Source organism: Macaca thibetana, chromosome 16 (assembly GCF_024542745.1).
Source record: "Macaca thibetana thibetana isolate TM-01 chromosome 16, ASM2454274v1, whole genome shotgun sequence".
NCBI lineage: Eukaryota > Metazoa > Chordata > Mammalia > Primates > Cercopithecidae > Macaca > Macaca thibetana.
The window spans coordinates 77732942-77756861 of NC_065593.1; the positions used below are offsets into that span (position 1 = coordinate 77732942).

General features: G+C 43.0%; 1 protein-coding gene and 1 long non-coding RNA gene across 2 annotated transcripts in view; one reads left to right on the plus strand and one right to left on the minus strand.

Annotated features, from left to right (window-relative positions):
* The first annotated feature begins 1473 nt into the window (after positions 1–1473).
* The window catches only part of LOC126939514 (uncharacterized), a 44170-nt gene continuing 21723 nt past the window's right edge, over positions 1474–23920 (plus strand). The window contains exons 1-3 of the long non-coding RNA XR_007720406.1: positions 1474–1878; positions 6557–6705; positions 23699–23838. This is a non-coding gene — a long non-coding RNA (uncharacterized LOC126939514). The remainder of the gene's footprint in view (positions 1879–6556; positions 6706–23698; positions 23839–23920) is intronic.
* The window catches only part of ITGB3 (integrin subunit beta 3), a 67194-nt gene continuing 46744 nt past the window's right edge, over positions 3471–23920 (minus strand). Inside the window, exons 13-15 of the mRNA XM_050764898.1 lie at positions 21696–21815; positions 16809–16975; positions 3471–14703 (exon numbers count right to left, since the gene is read on the minus strand). Of these exons, the coding sequence (XP_050620855.1) occupies positions 14638–14703; positions 16809–16975; positions 21696–21815 (353 nt within the window). The 3' untranslated portion in view covers positions 3471–14637. The remainder of the gene's footprint in view (positions 14704–16808; positions 16976–21695; positions 21816–23920) is intronic.

The window sequence follows — 23920 nt, forward strand, 5'->3', positions numbered from 1 at the left end:
TACGTTTTGAATAAATCTTGAAAGGAACAATTGTTCTGTAATTTATTGACCAGATTATTAAAAAGTTGGCAGGTCTTAATTTGCTGGATGAATCAGGTACCGCATAAGCCTCTCCAAACTTAAAAGAAAAAAATAACTTAGAAAGTCTATTCCCTGTAACTCTGACAATATAATTGTTTCTCAGCTGTTTCAATCCTATCTTCTATCTGTGAATTTGCAGGAACAAATCAAGAGAAATGGAGGAAGTCGTATCCCTCTTCTCCAATCATCTATCCATTCACCTTTCTATCCATGAATTCAACGTATATGTCTGCATGCTTAGTATGAACTAGGTTCTCTCCCAGGATCTAGGAATACAGCAATGAACAACAACAACAAATATATATATAGAGAGAGAGAGTTATGCTATTAAGAGAAATAAGGTAGTAACTGAGGGGAAAATGGGGCTGTGACGGTTTAAGATGAGAAAAACAAAGGCGGCTTCACTGAAGTGTGACTCTGTATGACATCCCTTCACAAAATACTTTCCTCTTTCATGCCACATTTCCCTCACAAGCCGCCCCACTCGCTCGCTTTTCCCTCGCTAGAGGGACTGAAAACGTCATTAACACCAACTGCATACACAACTCCATCGCAGCCACTGCCATTCACGAACGTTCAAACACTCATCACCCTGTTTTCGTATTTGTGTAACAAACGTTGAATGAACCTCCACCTCTTCCAAGAACCCGCGCTGAGGTGGCTTCCCATAGACCCTGGCCTTATGAAGCCAACGACTTCTACGGGAAGAAAGAGGACCTGTAAGCTAGTGCGCGAACGACCCGCAAGATGGAAATGGGTGCCCTAATAGAGGTCTCTGCCTCACGCTGAAGGAGCAGGGAAGTGAACCAACACCCGGGACCGCCAGCCTTCTACAACGACCACCATTTCTGAGGAACCACCTGATCAGTCCCAGTCACCCTTCACTCTGCTCCTTTGTCCCACTCGGTCCCCTCACGGTTCCTTTCGGGAACCTTCCTTCACCCAGCCCCACCACTGTTCGCCTTCCTCCCTCGCACCCTACTGCATTCTCCACTCTCCACCTCGAAGGCTCCCCTCCCAACTCCTCAGCGGGTCTCGCCTCCCCTCCCCACCTCTGTCCCCCGAGGGTCCCACTACCGGCCCAAGCTGCCCTCCCTCCCTCTTGTCTCCAGGCCCCCGCGCTCTCTGCAGTCAGCCCCTGGGTCCCCTCCGGAGGCGCGGCTCTCGCTCCGCAGCCTTCTCAGGCTCCCGCGCAGCGCGGCCCCGCCCCCGCGGTCACCTGACCGAGCCCGACGCTCCGCCCACCGAGCGCCCAGGTCGGAGCGGGCACAGGACCCTAGCGGCCGTGGAGCCGGTGCTGTCACGGCCACCGCTACCGCCCAGGGGCTCCGGGGCCGTGGGGGAGCGGCTGAACTCAACACCGCCTCCTCGCCGACTGAAAGGCGCTGCGGCCGCGCCCGCCTGCCCCACCTCATAAGGGCCTGTGACCTCACGAGGCTGGCCGCCGGGCGCTGCACTCGAGCGGCGGGGGCTCCTGTCCGTGCGCTTTCCTCCCGCAGCCCGGGCCTCGACTCCGCCCTCCGTGCTTGCCACCCGCTCGCCACTCTTCCCTAACCGCTGTTCATTCTCCGGAGCGCTATCCCGCCATGGTCTGACCCCCAGTTCAATTTTATCTTCAGTCCATCCTTTGAACACCCCGACCCCCGACCCCTTTCTTCTAAAACATTCCATCCTTCCTGGCTTCTGCTACTCAATAATGGACAGCAGCTCGAAGGCCATGTGTCCCACGGCTTTGCTGAAATTTGTCTCGGGTTGCCTTTTAGGAGACTGTCGTTTCCTTTTGAAAGAGATAATTTGGTGGGTTTGGTTTTATTCTGTGTTTGTTTTTCCTATGTATTTATTGTATGCAGTTGGGCAAAATATTTATGCTGAGTTTCGATTTTCTCATTCTTCCAGGGTTGTGGGAGTTCAAAAATATATACGTAGTGCTCAATAAATATTACAATATTTAATCCCTTCCGTGATACTACTGTGTTCATTTATATCTTAAACCTTGCTTTGTAGGCATTCTTTAATATTTTATTTTGATTTTTATTTATTATTAAATATATAGACAAATCATAATTGTAAATATTTAATGGGGTACAATGTGATATTTTAATATATGTATGTAATATGAAATGACTAAGTGAAGCTTAACATACCCATCACCTCATTTAACGTTTTTTATGGTGAGACATTTGAAATTTACTCTTAGCAGTTTTGAGATATATGATATATTATTATTAGCTATGGTCACCACACTATGCAATAGATCTCAGAAACTTGCTGCTTTTGTCTGACTGAACTTGTACCCTTTGAACAGCATCTCCCCATCCTCCATCTCCGACCTGCCCCGTCCCTTCCCAGCCTCTAAGCACTATTCTACTGTCTACTTATATGAGTTTGACGTTTTAAGATTCCACATATAAGTGAGATCATGTGGTATGTGTCTTTCTGTGCCTGGCTTTTTTCACTTAGTATGTCCTCCAAGTTCATTCATGTTGTCACAAATGACAGAAATTCTTTTTTAAGGCTGAATAGTATCCATTGTATATGTTTACCACATTTTCTTTATCCATTCATCCATTGGTGGACACAGGTTGATTCCATTATCTCAGCGATTGTGCATAATGCTGAGATGAACATGGAAGTGCAAATAAGTCTTTGATATACTGATTTCAGTTACTCAATATATGTCCAGAAATAGTGTCGCTGGATCATATGAGAGTTCTATTTTTAATTTTTTGGGAAACCTCCATATAGTTTTCCATAATGGCTGTAATAATACCAACAGTGTAAAAGTTTTCTCCACATCCTCACCAACACATTATTTTTCAACATTTTGATAATAACCATTTTTTTTTCTAAAGAGTCACTTTGTTGCCCAGGCTGGAGTGCAGTGGCGCAATCTCAGATCACTGCAACCTCTATTCCTGGGTTCAAGCGATCTTCCTGCCTCAGCCTCCCAAGTAGCTTGGATTACAAGCATGTGCCACCACACTTGGCTAATTTCTGTATTTTTAGTAGAGATGGGGTTTCACCATGTTGGCCAGGCTGGTCTCAAACTCCTGACCCTCAAGTAATCTGCCCACCTCAGCTTCCCCAAGTACTGAGATTATAGGTGTGAGCCACCACACCCAGCTTAATAGCCATACTAACAGGTGTGAGGCGATATTGTAATTTTATTTTGCATTTCCCTAATAATAGTGATTTTTTTTTTTCACAAACCTGTTGGCCATTTGTATGTCTTCTTTTAAGAATGGCTGTGTCAGGCTGGCATGGTGGCTCACACCCATAATCTCAGCACTTTGGGAGGCCAAGGTAGGAGAACTGCTCAAGCCCAAGAGTCTGAGACCAGCCTGGGCAACATAGTGAGGCCTCATCTCTACAAAAAAAATAAAAATTAAAAAAAAAAGTCTGTTCAGATTATTTGCCTATTTTTAAAATTAGGTTATTTGCTTTCTTGCTACTGAGTTTCTTGTATATCTTGGATATTAACCCCTTGTCAGATGTATGATTTGTAAATATTTTCTCCCATTCAGTGGGTTGTCTCTTCACTATGTTAACTGTTTCCTTTGATGTGCAGAAGTTTTTAGTTTCATGTAATCCTATGTGTTTATTTATTATTTTCTCACCTGTGTTTTTGAGGTCATGTCCAAAAAAAATGCCCAGACCAATGTAGTGGAGCTTTCCCCCTATGTTTTCTTCTAGTGGCTTTCTTCTATTTTTTCTTCTAGTAGCTTTCCCCCTATGTTTTCTTCTAGTAGTTCCAGTCTTACATGTAAGTCTTTAATCCATTTTGACTTTTGTGTATGGTGTGAGATAAGGGTCCAATTTCATTTTTCTACACATGGATATATGGTTTCCCAACAGTGTTTATCAAAGAGATTCCTTTCCCCATTGAGTGTTCTTGGCTCCTTATCAAAATTCAATTGTCTGTAAATTCTGGACTCTCTAGTATGTTATATTGGCCAATGTATCTGTTTTTATTGCATACCATGCTGTTTTGATTACTGTAACTTTGTTGTTTATTTTAAAGTCAAGTACTATGATGCCTTCAGCTTTGTTCTTTTTTTTTTTTTTTTTTTTTTTTTTTTTTTTTTTTTGAGATGGAGTCTGGCTCTGTCTCTCAGGCTGGAATGCAGTGGCGCAATCTCAGCTCACTGCAACCTCCACCTCCTGGGTTCAAGTGATTCTCCTGCCTCAGCCTCCCAAGTAGCTGGGACTAGAGGTGTGCACCACCATGCCTAGCTAATTTTTTTGTATTATTAGTAGAGACAGGGTTTTTTACCATGTTGGCCAGGCTGGTCTTGAACTCCTGACCTCGTGATCTGCCTGCCTCGGCCTCCCAAAGTACTGGGATTACAGGCATGAGCCACCGCGCCTGGCCCAGATTTGTTCTTTTTGCTCAAGATTGCTTTGGTTATTTGGGATATTTTACGGTTCCATATGAATTTTAGGATTTTTTTATTTCCATGAAAAATAACTCTGGAATTTTGATAGGAATTGTATTGAATCTATCAATCACTTTGAGTAGCATGGGCATTTTAATTATATTAATTATTCCAATCCAAGAACATGGGATGTCTTTTCATTTATTTGTGTTTTTTCTAATTTCTTTCATCCGTGTTTTTTAGTTTTTAGTGTAAAGATCTTTCACTTTCTTGGTTAAATTTATACCTTTTTTGTTTCAGTTTTGGTTTTTGCTCATGTAAGTAGAATTATTTTCTTCATTTCTTTTTTGGATTTGTTGTTGCTGAAATGTTGCTGATTTTTGTGTGTTGACTGTGTACAGCAATTTACTGAATGTATTAGTTCTAACAGTTTTTTTTTTTTTTGGTTGAGTCTTTTGGGTTTTCTACATATAAGACCATATTGTCGACAAAGAGAAAATTCCAACATTTCCTTTCCTATTAAGATGACTTTTATTTCTCTTGCTTAATTATTCTGACTAGAACTTCCAGTGCTATGTTGAAAAAAAAAAAAAAAAAGCAGTGAGAGTGGGCATCCTTTTCTTGTTCCTGATCTTAAAGGAAATGCCTTCAACATTTCACTGTTGAGAATGTTAGCTGTAGGCTTGTCATATATGACCTTTATTGTGTTGAGGTACGTTTCTTCTGTACCTAATTTGTTGAGAATTTTCATCATGAAAAGATGTTTAATTTTGTCAAATGCTTTTTAGGTATCTATTGAAATGATCATATGATTTTTGTGTATGTGGTATATCACATTTATAGATTCCCATATGTTGAACCATCTTTGCATCCCAGGGATAAATCCCACTTGATCATGGTGAATTATTCTTTGAATATATTGTTGAAGTCAGTATGCTAGTATTTTGTTGAGGATTTTTGTATCTATACTCATTAGGGATATGACCTGTAATTCTTTAGTGCTTTTTAAATGTATATAGTTTGTCTCCCCAAAGATTCTGAAACATCTGAGTGCTGAGACCATGTCTTTTATTTTTGTAAATACCCCTCAATCCACCCTCCATCCCCCACTTTCCCACTCCCCATGCCTGTTGTGTTTACGGGTGGTACCTCAGAGTACTGTTCAATCAGGCAAAAGACCCTCTAAAGATTTTAAGAGTGGTTGGGTGCGGTGGCTCACGCCTGTAATCCCAACAGTTTGAGAGGCCAAGGCGGGTGGATCACCCGAGGTCAAGAGTTGGAGACCAGCCTGGCCAACATGGTGAAACCTCATCTCTACAAAAACACAAACAAAAATTAGCCGAGCGTGGTGGCAGGTGCCTGTAATACCAGCTACTCGGGAGGCTGAGGCAGGAGAATTGCTTGAACCCGGAAGGCAGAGATTGTGGTGACCCAAGATCTCGCCACTGCACTCCAGCCTGGGTGACAGAGTAAGACTCCGTCTCAGAAAAAAAAGATTTTAAGAATATGGCTCACAGGTCCTCTCATTCAAACAATAGGACTTCTAAGAAACTTAAGATCTTTGTCCTTCAGCAGAAGCCCAAGGTAGAAAAAGATGTATCTCAAAGGTATTTGCTGCCATGACTTTTGTCTCCTGGACTAAAACCCAGTAAGATTCACAGTAGATTCAAAAATCGTTTTAAGAGAATTGTATTGTCAGAAATACTGTCAGCTTGACCTGAAAGAGAGTACAAAAAAAGAAAGGGGTCTTTGGACCCTTTCTACAAACACATTTCTACAAACAGGAAGCAGGCTAAGAAAACTATTTATGTCCAAACACATCTCCCTTTCACACAAAAAAAGGATGACTTAGAGGATGAAACCAACAGCCCAGAGGATGGAACCAAAAGCCATAGGGAGTTATTCCCAGACTTTGAATGTAGAACTACAAACCTATACTCAAATGGATTTCAGAATTGCTATGAACCAGTGACTTCTGTGCACCTTGTTTTCCACCTGTTGGTACAGGAGTGTCTATAGCAGTTATCTCTCTGCCCCTGCCATTTTACATTGGTTGCTGTGGGGAAAGGAGCATATGACCTTTTTCTTTTTGTTTGCAGAACTTCAGATTGAAAGGCATGTACCTGAGTAACTATATTTAAGGAATTACAACCAAGAAGTCTCATCTTCCCTGGACTTATATAGTGGATAAGATTCTGAACTTTGAATTGATGCTATAATGGGATAACACTCTGGGGCCTTAGAAGGGGTAAGTTTATTTTGCATGTGGGAGAACTATAAATAATTTGTTACCAGAGGGTGGCCTGGGGTGGTCTTAAAATATGTCCACAAACACTTTGATATTTGTACTAATTTCCTATGCTGTGGTAACAAATTACCACAAACTTAGTGGCTTAAATAGCACAAATTTATTATCCCAAATTTCTGGAGGCCGGAAGTGTAAAATGAGCCTTACAGCATTAAAATCAAAGGCTACATTCCTTATTGAGGCTGTGGAGGAGAATCCATTCTTTGCCTTTTCCAACTTCTGTGGGCTGTATATATTCCTTGACTTACGGCCATACCAGTCTGACCCACTTCCATTCACTCTCACTCTGGCCCTCCTAACTCCCTCTTTTATTTATTTATTTGTTTGTTTGTTTGTTTGTTTTGAGACAGAGTATTACTCTGCCATCCAGGCTGGAGTGTTGTGGTGCAATCTTGGCTCACTGTAACCTTTGCCTCCTGGGTTCAAGCGATTCTCATGCCTGGACCTCACAAGTAGTTGGGATTACAGGTGCGTGCCACCACACCCAGCTAATTTTTTTGTATTTTTAGTAGAGACAGGGTTTCGCCATGTTGGCCAGGCTGGTCTCAAACTCATGGCCTCAAGTGATCCAACCATCTCAGCCTCCCAAAGTCCTGGGATTACAGGCATGAGCGACCACGCCTAGCCTGACCCCCTCTTGTAAGGACACTTGAGATTACATTGAGCCTCCCCAGATAATCCAGGATGATTGCCTCATCTAAAGATCATTAATTATGTCAACAAAGTTGTTTGTTCCATGTAAGGTAACATATTCACAGGTTCTGGAGATGGGGATGTGGCTGTCTTTGGGGGGGAAATGATCTGTACACAATGCTCCTCCCTTCAAGAGGTGGCATCTATTCCCCTCCTCTTGAATGTTGGCTGGATTTAGTGAGCTACTTCTATTGAATAGTTTATGACAGAAATTATGGTGTGACACTTACAAAACTAAGTCATAAAAAAAAATTGTGGCTTCCTCCCTATTCTCTCTTGGATTACTCCCTCTGGGAGAAACTAGTTGACAAGTCATGCGGACACTCAAGCAGTCCTATAGCGATGTCCAAGTGGTGAGGAACTAAGGCCTATTGCCAATAGCCAGCATGGAATTGATGCCTCCTGCCAACAGCCATGTGAGTAAGCCATCTTAGAAAAGGATTATCCAGCCCTTTTTAGCCTTCAGCCGACTACAGCCCTGGCCAACAGTTTGACTCCAACCTCATGAGAGTCTCTGAGCCAGAACCACCCAGCTAAGCCATTCCTAAATTCCTGACCACAGAAACAGCAAGATAATGTTTGTTGTTTTAAGCTACTAAATTGTGGAGTAATTTCTTAAGCAACAACAGATAACTAATACAATCCCCACTGGGCGTGGTGGCATGCACCTGTAGTCCCAGCTACTTGGGGAGGTTGAGGTGGGAGCATTGCTTGAACCCAGAAGTTCAAGTCCAACCTGGGCAACATAGCAAGACCTCACTGCCTTAAAAACAAAATAAAAATAAATAAAATAATACAATCCCCAAGGTCACATACTGAGCTATGAGAGCTACTTAACTTCTAGGTATTAACTCTGCATTCCAGCCTACAAGATGAAGGAAATGGAGGAAAGTATGTTCCTTCCCTTAAACATCATTTATTGGAAGTTGCATACACCTCTTTCATTTACATCTCATTGTCTATGAGATGGACATGGCACATGTAGCTACAAGATTTTTGCATGCTAACTTTGTATCCAGCAACTTTACTAAATTTTCTTATTAATAATAAGAGAATAATATTTATTCTGGGCAACCATGTGCCCAACTAAACAGCAGAAGTTCTAATATTATGTGAGAAGGAGAAAACATACTGGACACAATCAGCAATCTCTGTCACAATGGTGAGTGTAAGGGTCAGGAAAAGCAAAGTCCAGCACACACCCATCAACATTTTTTTCCAATTTCTTAACAAAGTATTTCCATTGGCCACCAAAGTGATAGTTACACATCATCACTGTGATCTCTCCAAAGAATCATGCCAATTCTGTATGAGTCATTGGAAAATCCAATTACTATACTAAAATGAAATCAATTGTGAAACTTTTTCCTCACAAGTTCTTATTGGGGACACTGCTAAAGAATAATTTACAATGGACATTTTGTTTAAAGGCTGCAAAATTTTCTAAACGGTGCTTTCTGTGAGCAATTTTTGGTGTGTCAGAAAATATATGGCCAATGAAAGTGTTTCCTTTATGCAAGGTGTTGGAGGGGCTTTATTATAACATTAGCAGCCTCAAGGAAGGCAGTCATGTTCCTGACCTCTTCATTTTCTTTTCACATGCAAACCATTCTTAGGTAGCCACATTAACTGGATTTTTTAATTTTTATGTAATGATATACTTAACCCTAATCACAAGCTTCTAAGACTGCCTCCTTGCATGTTTTAATCAAACTAAAACAAATTAGGAATATATACTTCCATAAACATATTGTTTTATAAAACCAAATAGAAATGATTTTTAAATGGCTTATTTGCAGAGCATACGTTATGGTTCTATTATATCATTGTGAAAATTGAGTAATTCCCAGGCAATCTGCTTGTAATTGGTCCCAGTGATCATTAGATGGCTCTGTTACATAGAGTTTGGACTAGCAAAGCCAAGAGTTAAAGGATTACAAATGTGGCTTGACATATAGCTTTTCATCTCATTTTACATAAGATCCTCTATTTTCATCCAGACATTTAGTCAGCAATTACCAAGACATAAATAAAACATAGTGAATCTCACAAAATTTCACCATAAAAGGTCTCAGTCTATGTTCACGTAATCTCTTAATGATGTCATGTATTGTATTATGCTCAAAAAATGTACATTATGTTAGGAATTTAAGACTTAGGCCAGGCACTGTAGCTCATGCTTGTAATTCCAGTACTTTGGGAGGTCAAGGTGGAAGGATTGCTTGAGCCCAGGAGTTTGAGACCAGCCCAGGCACTATAGTGAGACCTCATCTTTACAAAAAAATATGTTTTTAATTAGCTGAGTATAGTGGCATGTGCCTGTAGTCCCAACACTTTGGGAGGCCAAGACAGGAGAATCACTTGAGCTTGGGAGGTCAAGGCTGCAGTGGCTATGATGGTGCCACTGCACTCTGGCAACAAAATGAGACTCTGTCTGAAAAAATAAATAAATAAATAAATAAATAAATAAATAAATTTTTAAAAAAAGACTCGAAGCAAAGATTATGTTATCAGTGTTATATAAAGTACTTCAGTCCCACACTGTTGATGCTGAATAAATTTTAAATAGCCAAAAGTAAAGTAACAAATTCTAAGTATTATTCTAGCATCCTGTAGGATGATAATGTTAATAATTAAGATTTTGATCCCGTCTCAGCTGTGAATAAATTCTGTAAGAATATTTCCTTGCTTGCGTCTTGGTACACATAAAAAGTATCCTGTTAGTTTTTCCCCAGGATTCTATTCTTTCAGTTTTTCATGGGAATTTGTGGTCATGAGTGAAACCAAGACGCCCAAGATCATTTAACCTGGAAAATGGGTCAAAGTAGATTTTCATTTTGTGTGGGTGGATATTTCATCTTCTGAGTATGTCAGCCAAGGTTTGCTATTAACTGTATACAGTAACTGAGCTGCCTTACTATAAAGTTTTTTCTAGGCAAGAAGGCTAAATATGTGACTCCTTAAATCAGTTGTTCTTAAACTTGAGCATGAATTAGAGTCACCTGGAAGGCTTCTTAAACCAGATGATGGGTCCCCATTCCCAGATTTTCTGATTCAGCAGCTGTGGGGTGGGGCCTGTCAATTTTCATTTCTAACAAGTTTCTAGCTGATAATGATGTTGCTGGTCTTGGGACCACACTTTGACAACCACTGCCTTAGATAAAATTTAGGCATTTAAATGGTCCTGTAAATAATTTGCCATTAAGCTATTATTTTATCCATTTATGCTTCCTACAAACAAAATCTAGGCTACACTGGCAGTCTGTTCTTTTGAGGTTGCACAAGTTCCTAAATAATACCCAATTAAAAAAAAAAGAACCCAAACTGTTACAACAGTAATAACCTACTCATTTAAAAAATATTAAGTCTAAAGAGCGCTGGGCCTGGTGGCTCACACCTATAATCCCAGCACTTTGGGAAGCCCAGGCTGGCGGATCAGTTGAGGTCAGGAATTCGTGACCATCCTGGCCAATGATGAATTGGTGAAACCCCGTCTCTAGTAAAAATACAAACATTAGCCGGATGTGGTGGTGCACACCTATAATCCCAGCTACTCAGGAGGCTTAGGCGGGAGACTCGCTTGAGCCCCAGAGGCAGATGTTGCAGTGAGCAGGGATCACACTACTGCCCTCCACCCTGGGCAACAGACCAAGACTCCATCTCAAAAACAAATAAATAAAAATACAAAATTTGCCAGGCATGGTGGTAGGCACCTGTAATCCCAGCTACTCGGGAGGCTGAGGCAGGAGAATCTCTTGAGCCCAGGAGGCAGAGGTTGCAGTGAGCCAAGATCGCGCCCACTGCACTCCAGCCTGGGTGACAGAGCCAGATTCCATCTCAAAAAAAAAAAAAAAAGTATATATAAAGAGAAGCTCTGGATTCTGAAACTAGCTTCAGTACTCATAGTAGTCATCATTCTGTTACATTTGGAAATATGCTTGTTCTAAAATAATCATTTCTGAGTCAATGACACTTACTCTTTTCATCCAAAGGAAACAGAAATAACAACACAGGAAGCACTGGGCAGCCTTAGGCTAATTCTTTTTGGAAAGTACATTTAATTCACTGTTGTACAAACCCAAACAGAGAAGGTAAGGTTAGGAAGTCAGGAAGGCACTTAAGAAATTTCAACCAGGAATACTTAACAAAGAAAAAGAGGCCTTTAGACCCACACGTTACAATCATGGATGACCAGCTGGGCACGGTGGCACATGCCTGTAATCCCAGCACTTTGGGAGGCCGAGGAGGGCAGATCGCCTGAGGTTAGGAGTTTGAGACCAGACTGGCCAACGTGGGGAAACCCCGTCTCTACTAAAACTACAAAAATTAGCCAGTCATGGTGGCAGGTGCCTGTAATCCCAGCTACTGGGGAGGCTGAGGCAGGAGAATCGCTTGAACCCAAGAGGCAGAGGTTGCAGTGAGCTGAGATCGTACCATTGCATTCCAGCCTAGGCAACAAGAGCAAGGCTTTGTCTCAAATTAAAAAAAAAAAAAAAAATCATGGATGACCTAGGAATATCAGAGAAGTGAAGAACTGACTCCTAATACGGCAACTTGTCAGGAATATTCAGAGTTTCCCATTATTGTCCACAGCTCCTGAGACTAGACATAAATTTTCTCCAAAAGAGCTAGACACAATCCCTTTGTGCTGTGTTATCTGATGCCAGAACACTGTTTAACTGTTCACCCCACAGGCCAAAACTGCTATTTGCTACCTCATGAATGCAGCTACAGGTTATCCCCACATATTGACAAATAGTACTGGTCTTCAAGACCTGTGAACTTCATTCCAGTGGCTCAGGCAAGATTCCTGATTTGATTCACCCTTTAAATACATTTCCTTCCCCCCTTTGATACAATTTCTTCATATAAATCATGTTATCTAAAGAAAATGTCCCATTAACATTCTCATGGACTCTGTCTTAGTAGCTGAAGGTGCTAATTAGGTTCTAGACTTCTTGGATGCATGACTATCCCTCCCCGTCCCCTATTTATGCTCTACCACATTCCCATTCCCTACAGTAAGGAGTAATCCATGGGTGAGACAAGGCTCAGCCATTGTCCCATATCCAATTCCAAGGCTTATTCTCAATGTTAACACAAGAATACAGAATAGATATTTCAGCTGCTTATGGATTCCTCTTCCCTAATATGTGGATGCAAATGTGTGCAAAGTGAAGAAAGAAATAATAGCTAAATGAAGCTTAAGTGCTACATCAGGAGAGACATAACTATTAACAAATGTTGGAAAAGGGGTTTGGAGAGAGGATAGAATGAGACTTTCATTGAGAAAGGTGATATGGAATGACATCTGCTCTTGCCAAAGCCAGGTCTCTCAGATCTCCCAACTGAAAACACACACAGTATCAATATCCCACAGAATCTTGACCACACATTTGATGCCACAGTAAGTCCCAGCATCTTAGAATGTTGATACTGAAAGAGACCTTCAAGACTGGCTGCTCAAAACCCATTTCTCAAACTAGAAAACAGCCTTAAGAAGAAGAAAGTGACTTGCCTTAATTAGAGTTAAAGATTATTTAGCTGCAACACTGAGATCAGAACTCCTGTTTTCTGCTCATGGAACAACTGTTGATAAGGCTTTCTTTTTCTCTTGGGCGATTGGGGGTGGCTTTTAATGTTGGATGTATGTCAACACCAATGGAGCCACTGCTTTTCTGAGACAAAAGAACAGTCCCTCCTCCTCAGGAAGGGTCCAATGTGTCCATACATCTATCCCTATAGCCTTCTATCATGAGAGAGCCCCTCACAGATACAGCCACTGGACAGTGACTTGCTGTGAATGATGCCAAGTGGGAGTGTCTGTACCCTGCCCAAGTCTGTGTGGCTTCCTATGCTCTCCTTCTTTGCCATCATATAAATTTAGAAACATAACGCAAGCATGTTTATATACATATTCCTTTAGGTTAAGAAAACCTCATCATGAGAAAAATAAAATAAAATTGCACTGTGGCCTCTCAGATTAAAGACTGAGTTAAAATGAGGTTGTCCAACCCATAGAAGAACAGGCCACACATGCTGGTACAACTGACCCATCATTCCATCCTGGCACTTATTCCCAGCCAACTCATGGGAATAATTCCTTCACAAGGCAGCCAAGAGGTAGTAGGTAAATACAATCAGCCCCATGGGTGGATACAGCACACCAAGGCACAGGGCTGGGTATGTGGAGGTGCTATGAACGAGGGACAGAAGGCCGGAAGGGTGCCAGACCTCTGGCTCTACAATAGCACTCTCTCCCTTTGAGGAAAAGCATTTGGTCATGAGAGACATCCCCAGCTCATAGCAAATGTCTACAGCAGTGAGGGTGTGGAATTAGGAGGTAAAGAGATGGTGCTGGCCTAAGGGTGACACACTTCTTCTAAACAAACCTCCAGAGTAGAGCTGCCAATAAGGCAAATCTGAAGGGTTGTGATTATGAACTAGGAGATGCTGGTACATCCCCCAGGCCATGAATGACCCTGAGTGGCCCAGACATCCTCACTCCCAACAGGTCAAAGAATTAGGTTGCAAGGACTTCCCTTGCGAGAGAAACATAGCTGGGTTGAGGGGATGGCAAAAGGCACAGGCAGCTCTGATAGTTCAGCTCTCCCTGACTCCTCCTTCAGCCTGAGGGAGGGGAAAGGAGGCAGAGGTACAGATGACCTGGGCTGCCAAGCACAGCAGTTCCTACTATAGCTGCTGAGAGTCAGGCCCAAGAACCATAAACTTATGAACTCAGGGTAGAGCCAAGGTTTGGCGTCCCTTCCTCTGGAATGAGAGGTCTCAGCCCTGCCCTTCTCTTCAGGGACAATGGCCTGATGAGAAAAGCTGGCTTCTCACTGAGGTAATGAAGAACACCTGCTTAGCTCCATAGTCACCCTCAAGCTAAGCAGGAAGAATCCCCTGCAGGAGGCATTCTAGGGACAAAGGCTAAGGAGCTCGGCTTATCAGGACACATCACAATTTTAAATTACACACTCCCACACACAACACACACACACACACAGACACACACACACACACAGACCCACACTTCCACATACTGACATTCTCCCAACCCACCCCACTCTGAGCCCCAAATCCCTCCCCACAAATACTGTCCTCTGTAAACATGATGGCAGAGACTCCTGCAATCGTGGCACAGGCTGATAATGATCTGAGGATGACTGCTTATCATTAAGTGCCCCGGTAGGTGATATTGGTGAAGGTAGACGTGGCCTCTTTATACAGTGGGTTGTTGGCCTGTGAAGGAAACAGAAGAGCATCTTACAGTGACTTCCTCAGTCCTTCCCTACCCTGAATGTTTAAAATTCATCTCAGAAGTTTTCCCAAGGTACCCTTCTCTGGAATACACCATAGATGAAACAGAATAATGTTCATTTTACTCCCACTTTAGTTCTTGGCATGGGAATTGATAGGAAATAACAGGAGGAGATGAGATAGAATGCCATCCTGCCACCATTTCTTCTTCTTATTATTATTATTGTTTTAGACAGGGTCTCATTTTGTTGCCCAGGCTGGAGTGCAGTGGCACAATCTCGGCTTACTGAAACTTCCACCTCCCCTGACTTAAGATATCCTCCTACCTCAGCCTCCCAAGTAGCTGGGACTACAAGCACACACCACCATGTCTGGCTACTTTTTACATTTTTTTGTAGAGATGGGGTTTCGTCATGTTGCCCAGGCTGGTCTCAAACTCCTGAGCTCAAGCGATCCACCTGCCTCAGCCTTCCAAAGTGCTGGAATTATAGGCGTGAGCCACCACACCTGTTCCCTGACACTATTTCTAAGGAGCTAAATTCAGCCTATCACTCTTCAGTGATCCCACAGCATTCAGGGATAGAACTTCTCCTATTTCACCCCGTGTCCCCCTCTCTTTTGCACTTCTCCTATTTTCCATTCCCTGTGACAGTGATGGGAGATGTGGACAAGGACAGAAATGTGGCAGGTGGAATTCAGAACACAGAGGAAAGCTTTTGCTCAAATAATTATTAATTTGTTTTCATCTAATCTGGCCAAGCACTAACCATGGCCAAGCATGGTGGTTTATGCCTATAATCCCAGCACTTTTAGGGGCCAAAGTAGGAAGATCACTTGAGCCCAGGAGTTCGAGACCAGCCTGGGTAACAGAGTGAGACCCTGTCTCTACAAGGGAAAAAAATACAAAAGTTAGCTGGCTGTGGTGATGTGTGCCTATAGTCCTGGCTACTCAGGAGGGTAAGGTGGGGGGATCACTTGAGCCCAGGAGATTGAAGCTGTACTGAGCCATGATGGCACCATTGCATTCCAGCATGGATGACAGAATGAGACCCTGTCTCAAAAAAAGAAGGAAGGAGGGAAGGGAAGGGAAAGAAAAGGAGGGGAGGGGAGGAAGGGAAGGGGAGGGAAGCAAAGGAAAAAGGAAGGGGAGGAGAGAGGAGGGGAGGGAAGAGGAGAGAAAGAGAAAGCACTATCCACAAACTGTCATGTTATCAGGAAAAAGACCCTCACTAGGTTTCCCAAACTATTTTCCAACAGAAAGTAACAAATCCTATACGGTCTAGTAGTCCTTAATGGTGGTTTCAAGAAACACATTCTTGGCCAGGCGCGGTGGCTCACGCCTGGAATCCTAGCACTTTGGGAGGCTGAGGCAAGTGATCATGAGGTCAGGAGTTCGAGACCAGCCTGGCCAACATGGTGAAACCCTGTCTCTACTAAAAATACAATAAATCAGGATAAAAGAGTAAAGTCTGATTTGGAAGTAACCTTTTATTTTATTTTATTTTATTTATTTTTTTTGAGACAGAGTCCTGCTCTGTAACCCAGAGAAGGGTGCGATCTCCGCTCACTACGACCTCCACCTAATGGTTCAAGCAATTCTCCTGCTTCAGCCTCCCAAATAGCTGGGATTACAGGTGTGCACCACCACATCCGGCTAATTTTTATATTATTAATAGCACCACATCCGGCTAATTTTTATATTATTAATAGAGACGGGGTTTCACCATGTTGCCCAGGCTGGTCTCGAACTCCTGAGCTCAAGTGATCTGCCCACTATGGCCTCCCAAAGTGCTGGGATTACAGGCACGAGCCACCAGGCACGAGCCACCAGGCCCAGCCTGGAAGTAACCATTTTATTGAGGAGAAAGAATAGAATGAGGTGGAATGACATCCTGCCACTATTTCTAAGAGGCTAAAGGAAGCTGAAGGACAAAGGGACAGTGAGACCATCTCTCCCCGTTTCCAGAACAGAGGATAACAGAAAGACAATCGTGCTGGCTGAACCTGACCACCCAAAGCATCTGTTGCTTCCACATAAGGGCCTCAGACCAATGACTTTTTAGAAAAAGCCCAGCCCAATCTCTTACTGTGTCCCATTTTGCTCTGGCGCGTTCTTCCTCAAATTTAGCAAACTCTTTTCGGTCGTGGATGGTGATGAGGAGCTTCCAGATGAGCAGAGTGGCAAGGCCGATGAGCAGAATGGCCCCCATCACTGACAGCAGGACCACCAGGATGTCAGGGCCCTTGGGACACTCTGTGAGGAAGAAGCACAGAGCAGGTGGTTGTGAATGAAGCAAGAATCACTTGAACTGGCTATGAATAAGGTGTTCTTGACAAAGTAATTAAGGTCCTTGAAGGAAATAGGACAGTTTTCAAAAATTAATTTTTTTACAGAGACAATCATTAGGACAGCAATAATCTGTGCTGAGTGACTCAAATCAGCAGTCTAGACCTGGTAACCCCTAGACGGAACCCAGCCACACCTTTGTGTGGGGGTTCACCCAAGTGTTTATTTTAAAAATTAAACACAAAGAAGAGAACAACAGACACTGGGATCTACTAGAGGGTGGAGGCAGGGAGGAGGGTGGGAATCAAAAAACTATCTATGAGTCACTATGCTTATTACCTGGGTGATGAAATAATAGGTACACCAGACCCCCATGACTCACAATTTATCTACAGAACAAACCCACACATGTACCCCTAAAGCTAAAATTAAAGTTTTTTTAAAAAATTTAAAAATAAAAAGCTGGGTGTGGTGGCTCACACCTGTAATCCTAGTACTTTGGGAGGCCAAGGAGGGCAGAGCATCTGAGGTCAGGAGTTTGAGACCAGCCTGGCCAACATGGTGAAACCCCGTCTCTATGAAAACTACAAAAATTAGCCTGGCATGGTGAAGCACAAGAATCACTTGAACCTGGGAGGTGGAGGTTACAGTGAACCGAGATCACACCATTGCACTCCAGCCTGGATAACAGAGCAAAATTCCATCTCAAAAAATAAAATTAAATTAAATTAAAAATTAAAAATTGATTTTATTGGCAGTATTGAATAATCAGGAGATTCTCCCCCCGAAAATTTCATATTAGTCTCTTTAAAAAGAAAATCCAGGCCAGGCACAGTGGCTCATGCCTATAATGCCAGCACTTGGGAGGCCGAGGAAGGAGGATAGCTTGAGGCCAGAAGTTCAAGATCAGCCTGGGCAACATAGTGAGGCCCTGCCTCTACAAAATTGTTTTTTTAATTAGCCAGGCATCGTGGCATATGCCTGTAGTCCCAGCTACTCAGGAGGCTAAGGTGGGAGGATCATTTGAGCCTGGGAGGTCAAGGCCATAGTGAGCCATTATCATGCCACCACTCTCCAGCCTGGATGACAGAGGGAGAGCCTATCTCAAAAGAAAGAAAGAGAGAAAGAGAGAAAGAGAAGGGAGGGAGGGAGGGAGGGAGGGAGGGAGGAAGGAAGAAAGGAAGGAAGGAAGGAAGGAAGGAAGGAAGGAAGGAAGGAAGGAAGGAAGGAAGGAAGGAAGGAAGGAAGGAAGGAAGGAAGGGAGGGAGGGAAGGAAATCCAAAGATTTAGAAACACTGACACCTATATTCCTGCAGGGCAGCAGCTAGCTACAGCTGAGGAGGAGCTGCTCCTTTTACTTGGAATGCGTATTTTCTAGTTTACCAGAATCCCCACCATTCTCCCTTCTCTCTCCTAGAGGAAGGCAGTGTGATTTGTTGGTGTGTCTGTGCTCCTGTGGACGCTAGCGCCAGACTCCCTGGGTTTGAATCCTGACTTATCGCTTAACTTTGATACATGATCTTTGGAAAATTACTTAACCTTTCTGAATGTCTGTTTCCTGTTTCTCCATCTTTAAAATGAAGATAGTAATAGCACTGACTTTAAAAGAAACTTGTTATGAGGAATAATTAAATTAAATATATCTTAAAAACTCAGAACAATGCCTGGCACAGAGTAAGTGCTCAGTAAATATCAGCTACCATTGTAACTGATCTTTTTATATCCAGCTGTTTTCACTAACTTACTTGCTTCCTTAGCCACTGTAAGTATTTGTGTCTGTTACCCTGGTTCAGATACTTACATTCCTGAGGGCTGTGAACCTAATGACATTTTTTGCATTCTTAGAGACCAGGACCTGCCAGCCAATACAATATATTGGGTTCTTTCCCAAAATATTTAGTCATCTAAAATCATAACCCTATTGAAAGCTGACTTCCTGTTCAACCCCAGGCAACAACTAAAACAGAGGCATGTCACCCCTCTGGGGGTCAGGCTGAGTATACTCCGCAGAGCTCTGCTTCCCACAAATGTCAGGTATCTAATCTTATTCCAGTAACCTCAAGTGTTATGAAACCAGGTGTTTATATATGAGGGTACTAATGAGCCTAGAGAGGAAGTCACACCCACTTTCCACACTGTCTCCCACCTTCTTCTCCAAACATATACCCAATGCTCACCACACACAACACAAAAACAACCACCACCATAACCCAAGCTGGCTATCTCCCAACCCACCAAATTACAACCTGTCTATAATCAAATGTGTGCCTGGAGAGAGGCTGTGAGGTTCCAGTGTTCAAGTTCCCAGGAACGAAGGGCCCCAGTTCTGCTGGGAAAAACAATTATGGATTCTTTGGAAGACTTGGGTAGGGCTGACCTTCAATTATCCAAGTAAAATCTCTTTAATTCTGCACATTAGTATGATCAAGACAGGTAGGGTGCCAGAAGGTCTTCACAGGAAAACAATCTGTTAACCATGTGTCCTGAAAGGAGTTTGGGGTGGGCTTCCTGGAAGCAGAGGGCAAGATCAGGTGACCTCTGGAGGGCTCTTCCAGCCACAGCAGGGGACCAATGGCAAATGACCCAAGGTCAGAGGAGTCTGGGTAGGGTTGGTAGTTTCAGCAAACAAAAACACAGGATGCTTGGCCCCGTGCGGTGGCTCACACCTGGAATCCCAGCACTTCGGGCGACCAAGGCAGCCAGATCACTTGAAGTCAGGAGTTCAAGACCAGCCTGGCCAACATGGTGAAACCCTGCCTCTACTAAAAATACGAAAGTTAGTGGTGTTGGTGGGTGCCTGTAATCCCAGCTACTCGGGAGGCTGAGGCAGCAGAATTGCTTGAACCCGGGAAGCAGATTGCAGTGAACCAAGATCACGCCACTGTACTCCACCCTGGGCAACAGAGAAATACTCTGTCTCAAAAAAAAAAAAGAAAGAAAGAAAAGACCAGGAAGCCAAGACAAATTTGAATTTCAGATAAATGATTATTTTTTACTATCAGTGTGTACCAAATATTGCATGGGACATAGTATATTCTATTTGGCAACCCCATCTGGGGGTGATAAGAGCCCAGCTCAAAAGCCCATTCCATGAGGTTAAATTCCATTTGGCCAATGCCAAAACTTTTGGCAGTGTTGTCTTTACTGCCCTATAGTGGCTTAGCCCTTCAAGGAGAGCATCTGCAAGAGCATGAGTTGGGGAAGAGAAAGAGAATGATCTCCTCCATTGTCTGAGACCCCACCTGCAACATTCTACTCAAAGACAGGAAATGACTGGAGTTGGGAGACAAGCAGGGAGGCGGAGCCTAGAATTCCAGAGCAACAACATAGGAAATGTTGGCCCTGTGTATTGGCTCATGCCTGTAATTCCAGCACTTTGCGGGGCTGAGGCGGGGTGATCACTTGAGCCCCGGAGTTTGAGATTAGCCAGGGCAACATAGTGAGACTTTGTCTCTACAAAAAATAAAACTTAAAAAGTAGCCAGGTGTGGTAGTGTATGCCTGTAGTCCCAGGGAGGCTGGAATGGGAGGAATGTGTAAGCCCAAGATGTTGAGACTACAGTAAGCCAAGGTCACACCACTGCACTCCAACCTGGGCAACAAAATGAGACCCTATCTCAAAAAAAAAGATAGGAAACATGGGTCTATGGCTCTGGGGTCTGTTCTCCTAATGTGGAGGAAAGGGTCTGCAGGCAGTGAATACTCAAAAGTGTTTTCTAATAATTCATCTTAATACATTGTTTAAGGAGAACAAAGGCCATAAAGGTGTTAAAGGGAAGCAAGCAATAGACAGCATTGGATGGTGACAAATCTGTGGCTGGTCTGTGTATGATGGGATGGATTCCTCCTGCTCCCAGAAGGCACTGTCCTTTCAGTGTTCAGGGCAACCTTGCCTTAGTGTCTCAAACCCATCCCTACCCCATCCTGCAGTAAACTTGGAAAGGTAATACCTCTAACCATCAGGTCTTCCTCTGAAGCACAGTCAAGTTGCTCTTGGCAACCATCTCAATTTTAATAGTGCAGATGCCATGTGCTGTAAAGTCCTAAAATTTAAATTCTTTATTTCTTGACATCATTGCCTCAAAAAAATGCAGTGATATATTTTGTCCATTAATGAGATCCATATCTATCTTCTTCTCCTTACCCTCTTTCTGATTTTGCTGTCTCCTCAATTAACAAGTCACTTTCTTGGTAATATTTGTGTTTATAAATACCCTTCATCCAGATGACGGTCCCTAACTTATCATTTGGTTTTTTTTGTTTGTTTGTTTGTTTGTTTGAGACAGAGTCTCACTATGTTGCCCAGGCTGGAGTATAGCAGCGCAATCTCTGCTCACTGCAACCTCTGCCTCCCGGGTTCAAGTGAGTCTCCTGCCTCAGCCTCCCGAGGAGCCGGAATTACAGGCATGTGCCACCATGCCCGGCTAATGTTTTTGTATTTTTAGTAGAGAGAGGGTTTCACCATGTTGGCCAGGCTGGTATTGAACTTCTAACCTCAGGTGATCCACCCACTTCAGCCTTCCAAACTGCTGGGATTACAGGCATGAGCCACCACGCCTGGCCCCTAACTTATTACTTGCAGGATTAACCTGTTTTGCTTAAGAGCATAGATGAGTAGAGATTCCTGCCTAACATGGTTCTCCCTCTCCCTCCTGGGGCAGGGCCGGGAGCCCTCAGGGTTCACTCACCTGGCTCTTCTACCACATACAGGATGGACTTTCCACTAGAGTCTTCATAGTACTGGAATCTGACGACACAGTCATCCTCATTCTTATAGGTACAATTCACTGCATCCTTGCCAGTGTCCTCTGGGAGTAGGGAAAATGGAGGAACAAAAAGTGAGACAACTACTGGAAGGTGGAGCTACTCCAAACCCCTATCACAGGACTTCCGGGAAAGTGCGTGACAGGAAACCCTATGCCTCATGTGCACAATGCCTAGATTCAAAGTGGCTATTGTGTCTGGCAGTTGCCACTCACTGACCCTCACTGATGTATTTTGTACTGCACAGGCCCTTTTTGGTTACTAATCCTTCCTCTGAAAGGGACATGATGTAACAGTATTACACAATTTAATTCAAATCCTGGCTTCACTCCCTACCTGTTTTGTGATCTTGGGTCAGTCACCTGACCTCATCAAGTCTTTCTTCATCTATAAAAAGAAAATGATACCCCAACTTCACAAGGTCAGTGAACTAAACAGCACAAACAGTGCCTAACATATAGTAGGTGTACTCTTCCCTCTCTTTCCTTTCTCTGCTTGCTTAGTGATTCTTAATAGTTTGCTTATGCAGCTGTTCTATTTCTTCCATTTATGTTTCTGATCTGGTGTACCTCCCCAGAGCTATCCTCTCTTCTCTGACTCCCACCATGTTTTGTAGACTTCATCTCTTGTAATTCTAAAGCCTGTTATACTGCCAATGATACTAGAGGTTACCTTCCACCAGCTGCACTATGCCCCATACTGATGAAACCAGATGAGTAAAACTGACACATGATGAAATTAAGCAAATGTACTCAGGTCACACAGCAAATGAGTGATGAAGCAGAACAAGAACAGGAGTCTAAAAGCACATCCTGCAGACTTGAACTCAACAACCCTTCAGAAAACCAGTGGTATTATAATACAGGGAAAAGAGTATGAATTTCAGGATCTAGTTCTTAACTTAATTTGCCATTCCCTTGCTTGGGCCAGTTACTTAACTTTCCTGAGACTCAAAATGAAGATAATAATAGTACTATAGTTCTACTTCACTAGGCTATTGACAGAAGAATAAGATAATGTATATGAAAGATACTTTATAACTTTTACAAGCTATAAAATTCCCTACAAATAAGCATTTATTTTAATATGTTTATTTCCATACTCTTTTCCCTGTACTATAATACCACCGGTAGAGGGGAGGTGGAGGTATGGAACTACTTATCAATTAACTTGTAATACCCACCTAGACTAGATGATAAAAATAACTCAACATCTCAGCAACTTCTCCTCTCTGAACTAATCATAGCAAGCCTAATCTCTTCCAGAGGAAAAACTATTTCTTCAAACTCAATCCCCAAATCACTAACCTCACCCCAGCCCTACTTCTGATATTAGCCAAAAGGCCCAGAGATCTAACTCTTTTGCATAACACCCCCACCAGGAAGCTGACTGGCTGGCTGTGTCTTACTGTGGCTCTCTCTGAAATGTGTTTCTGCCTTCATGGGAGATTGCTATCTGTGGAGAGATTGCCATCTCTCTAGTACTACCCAGTGTCTCACTGGCCCACATAACTATATCAGATGTGACGACAGCAGCAAAGATCATCTCCTTTTAAGTTAAGATGAAGTACAGAGAATACTTCAAGAATAATTGCAGGCAAGATTTTTTTTCTCCCTATTGTTTGTATTTCTGTCTTATTTCAAAAGGGGCTCCAGAGAGGTAGAAGGACTTCAGATAAAGCTTTTGGTTACCTATCCATAAGGTTGAAGGTTTCCCTCCAAACCTGCAAAGCTTTAAGTAAAATCTTGGGCACTGCATAACAATTTTAGTTAAGTAAACTTGGTAAACGCTTACTGGCCTACTGAACTAAGATGATGACTATCACAGGCAACCACTTCCCAGCTCTGTGCCTCAGTTTTTTCGTCTGCAAAATGGGATACATTCTCTTCCCTTCCTTAGGGAGGCACTTGCTCCCTTTGTTTTGCAGGCTCTTTTTGAGTCTGTGGGCTCTGGGAAGCAGAAGTGGTGGACGGCTGCACACACTAGTAAGAGAGGAGGACGACTCTCAGAGACATCAGCTCACATCAAGAATCTGTTGTTCATCAGGCCTGCACAACATTCCCTGAGGTAGGAGTCACGCTTCCATTTTACAGATGGGAGTTGGAGAGGTGCTAAGATTGAATTAGAAACATTTAGAACCTGGGTGTGT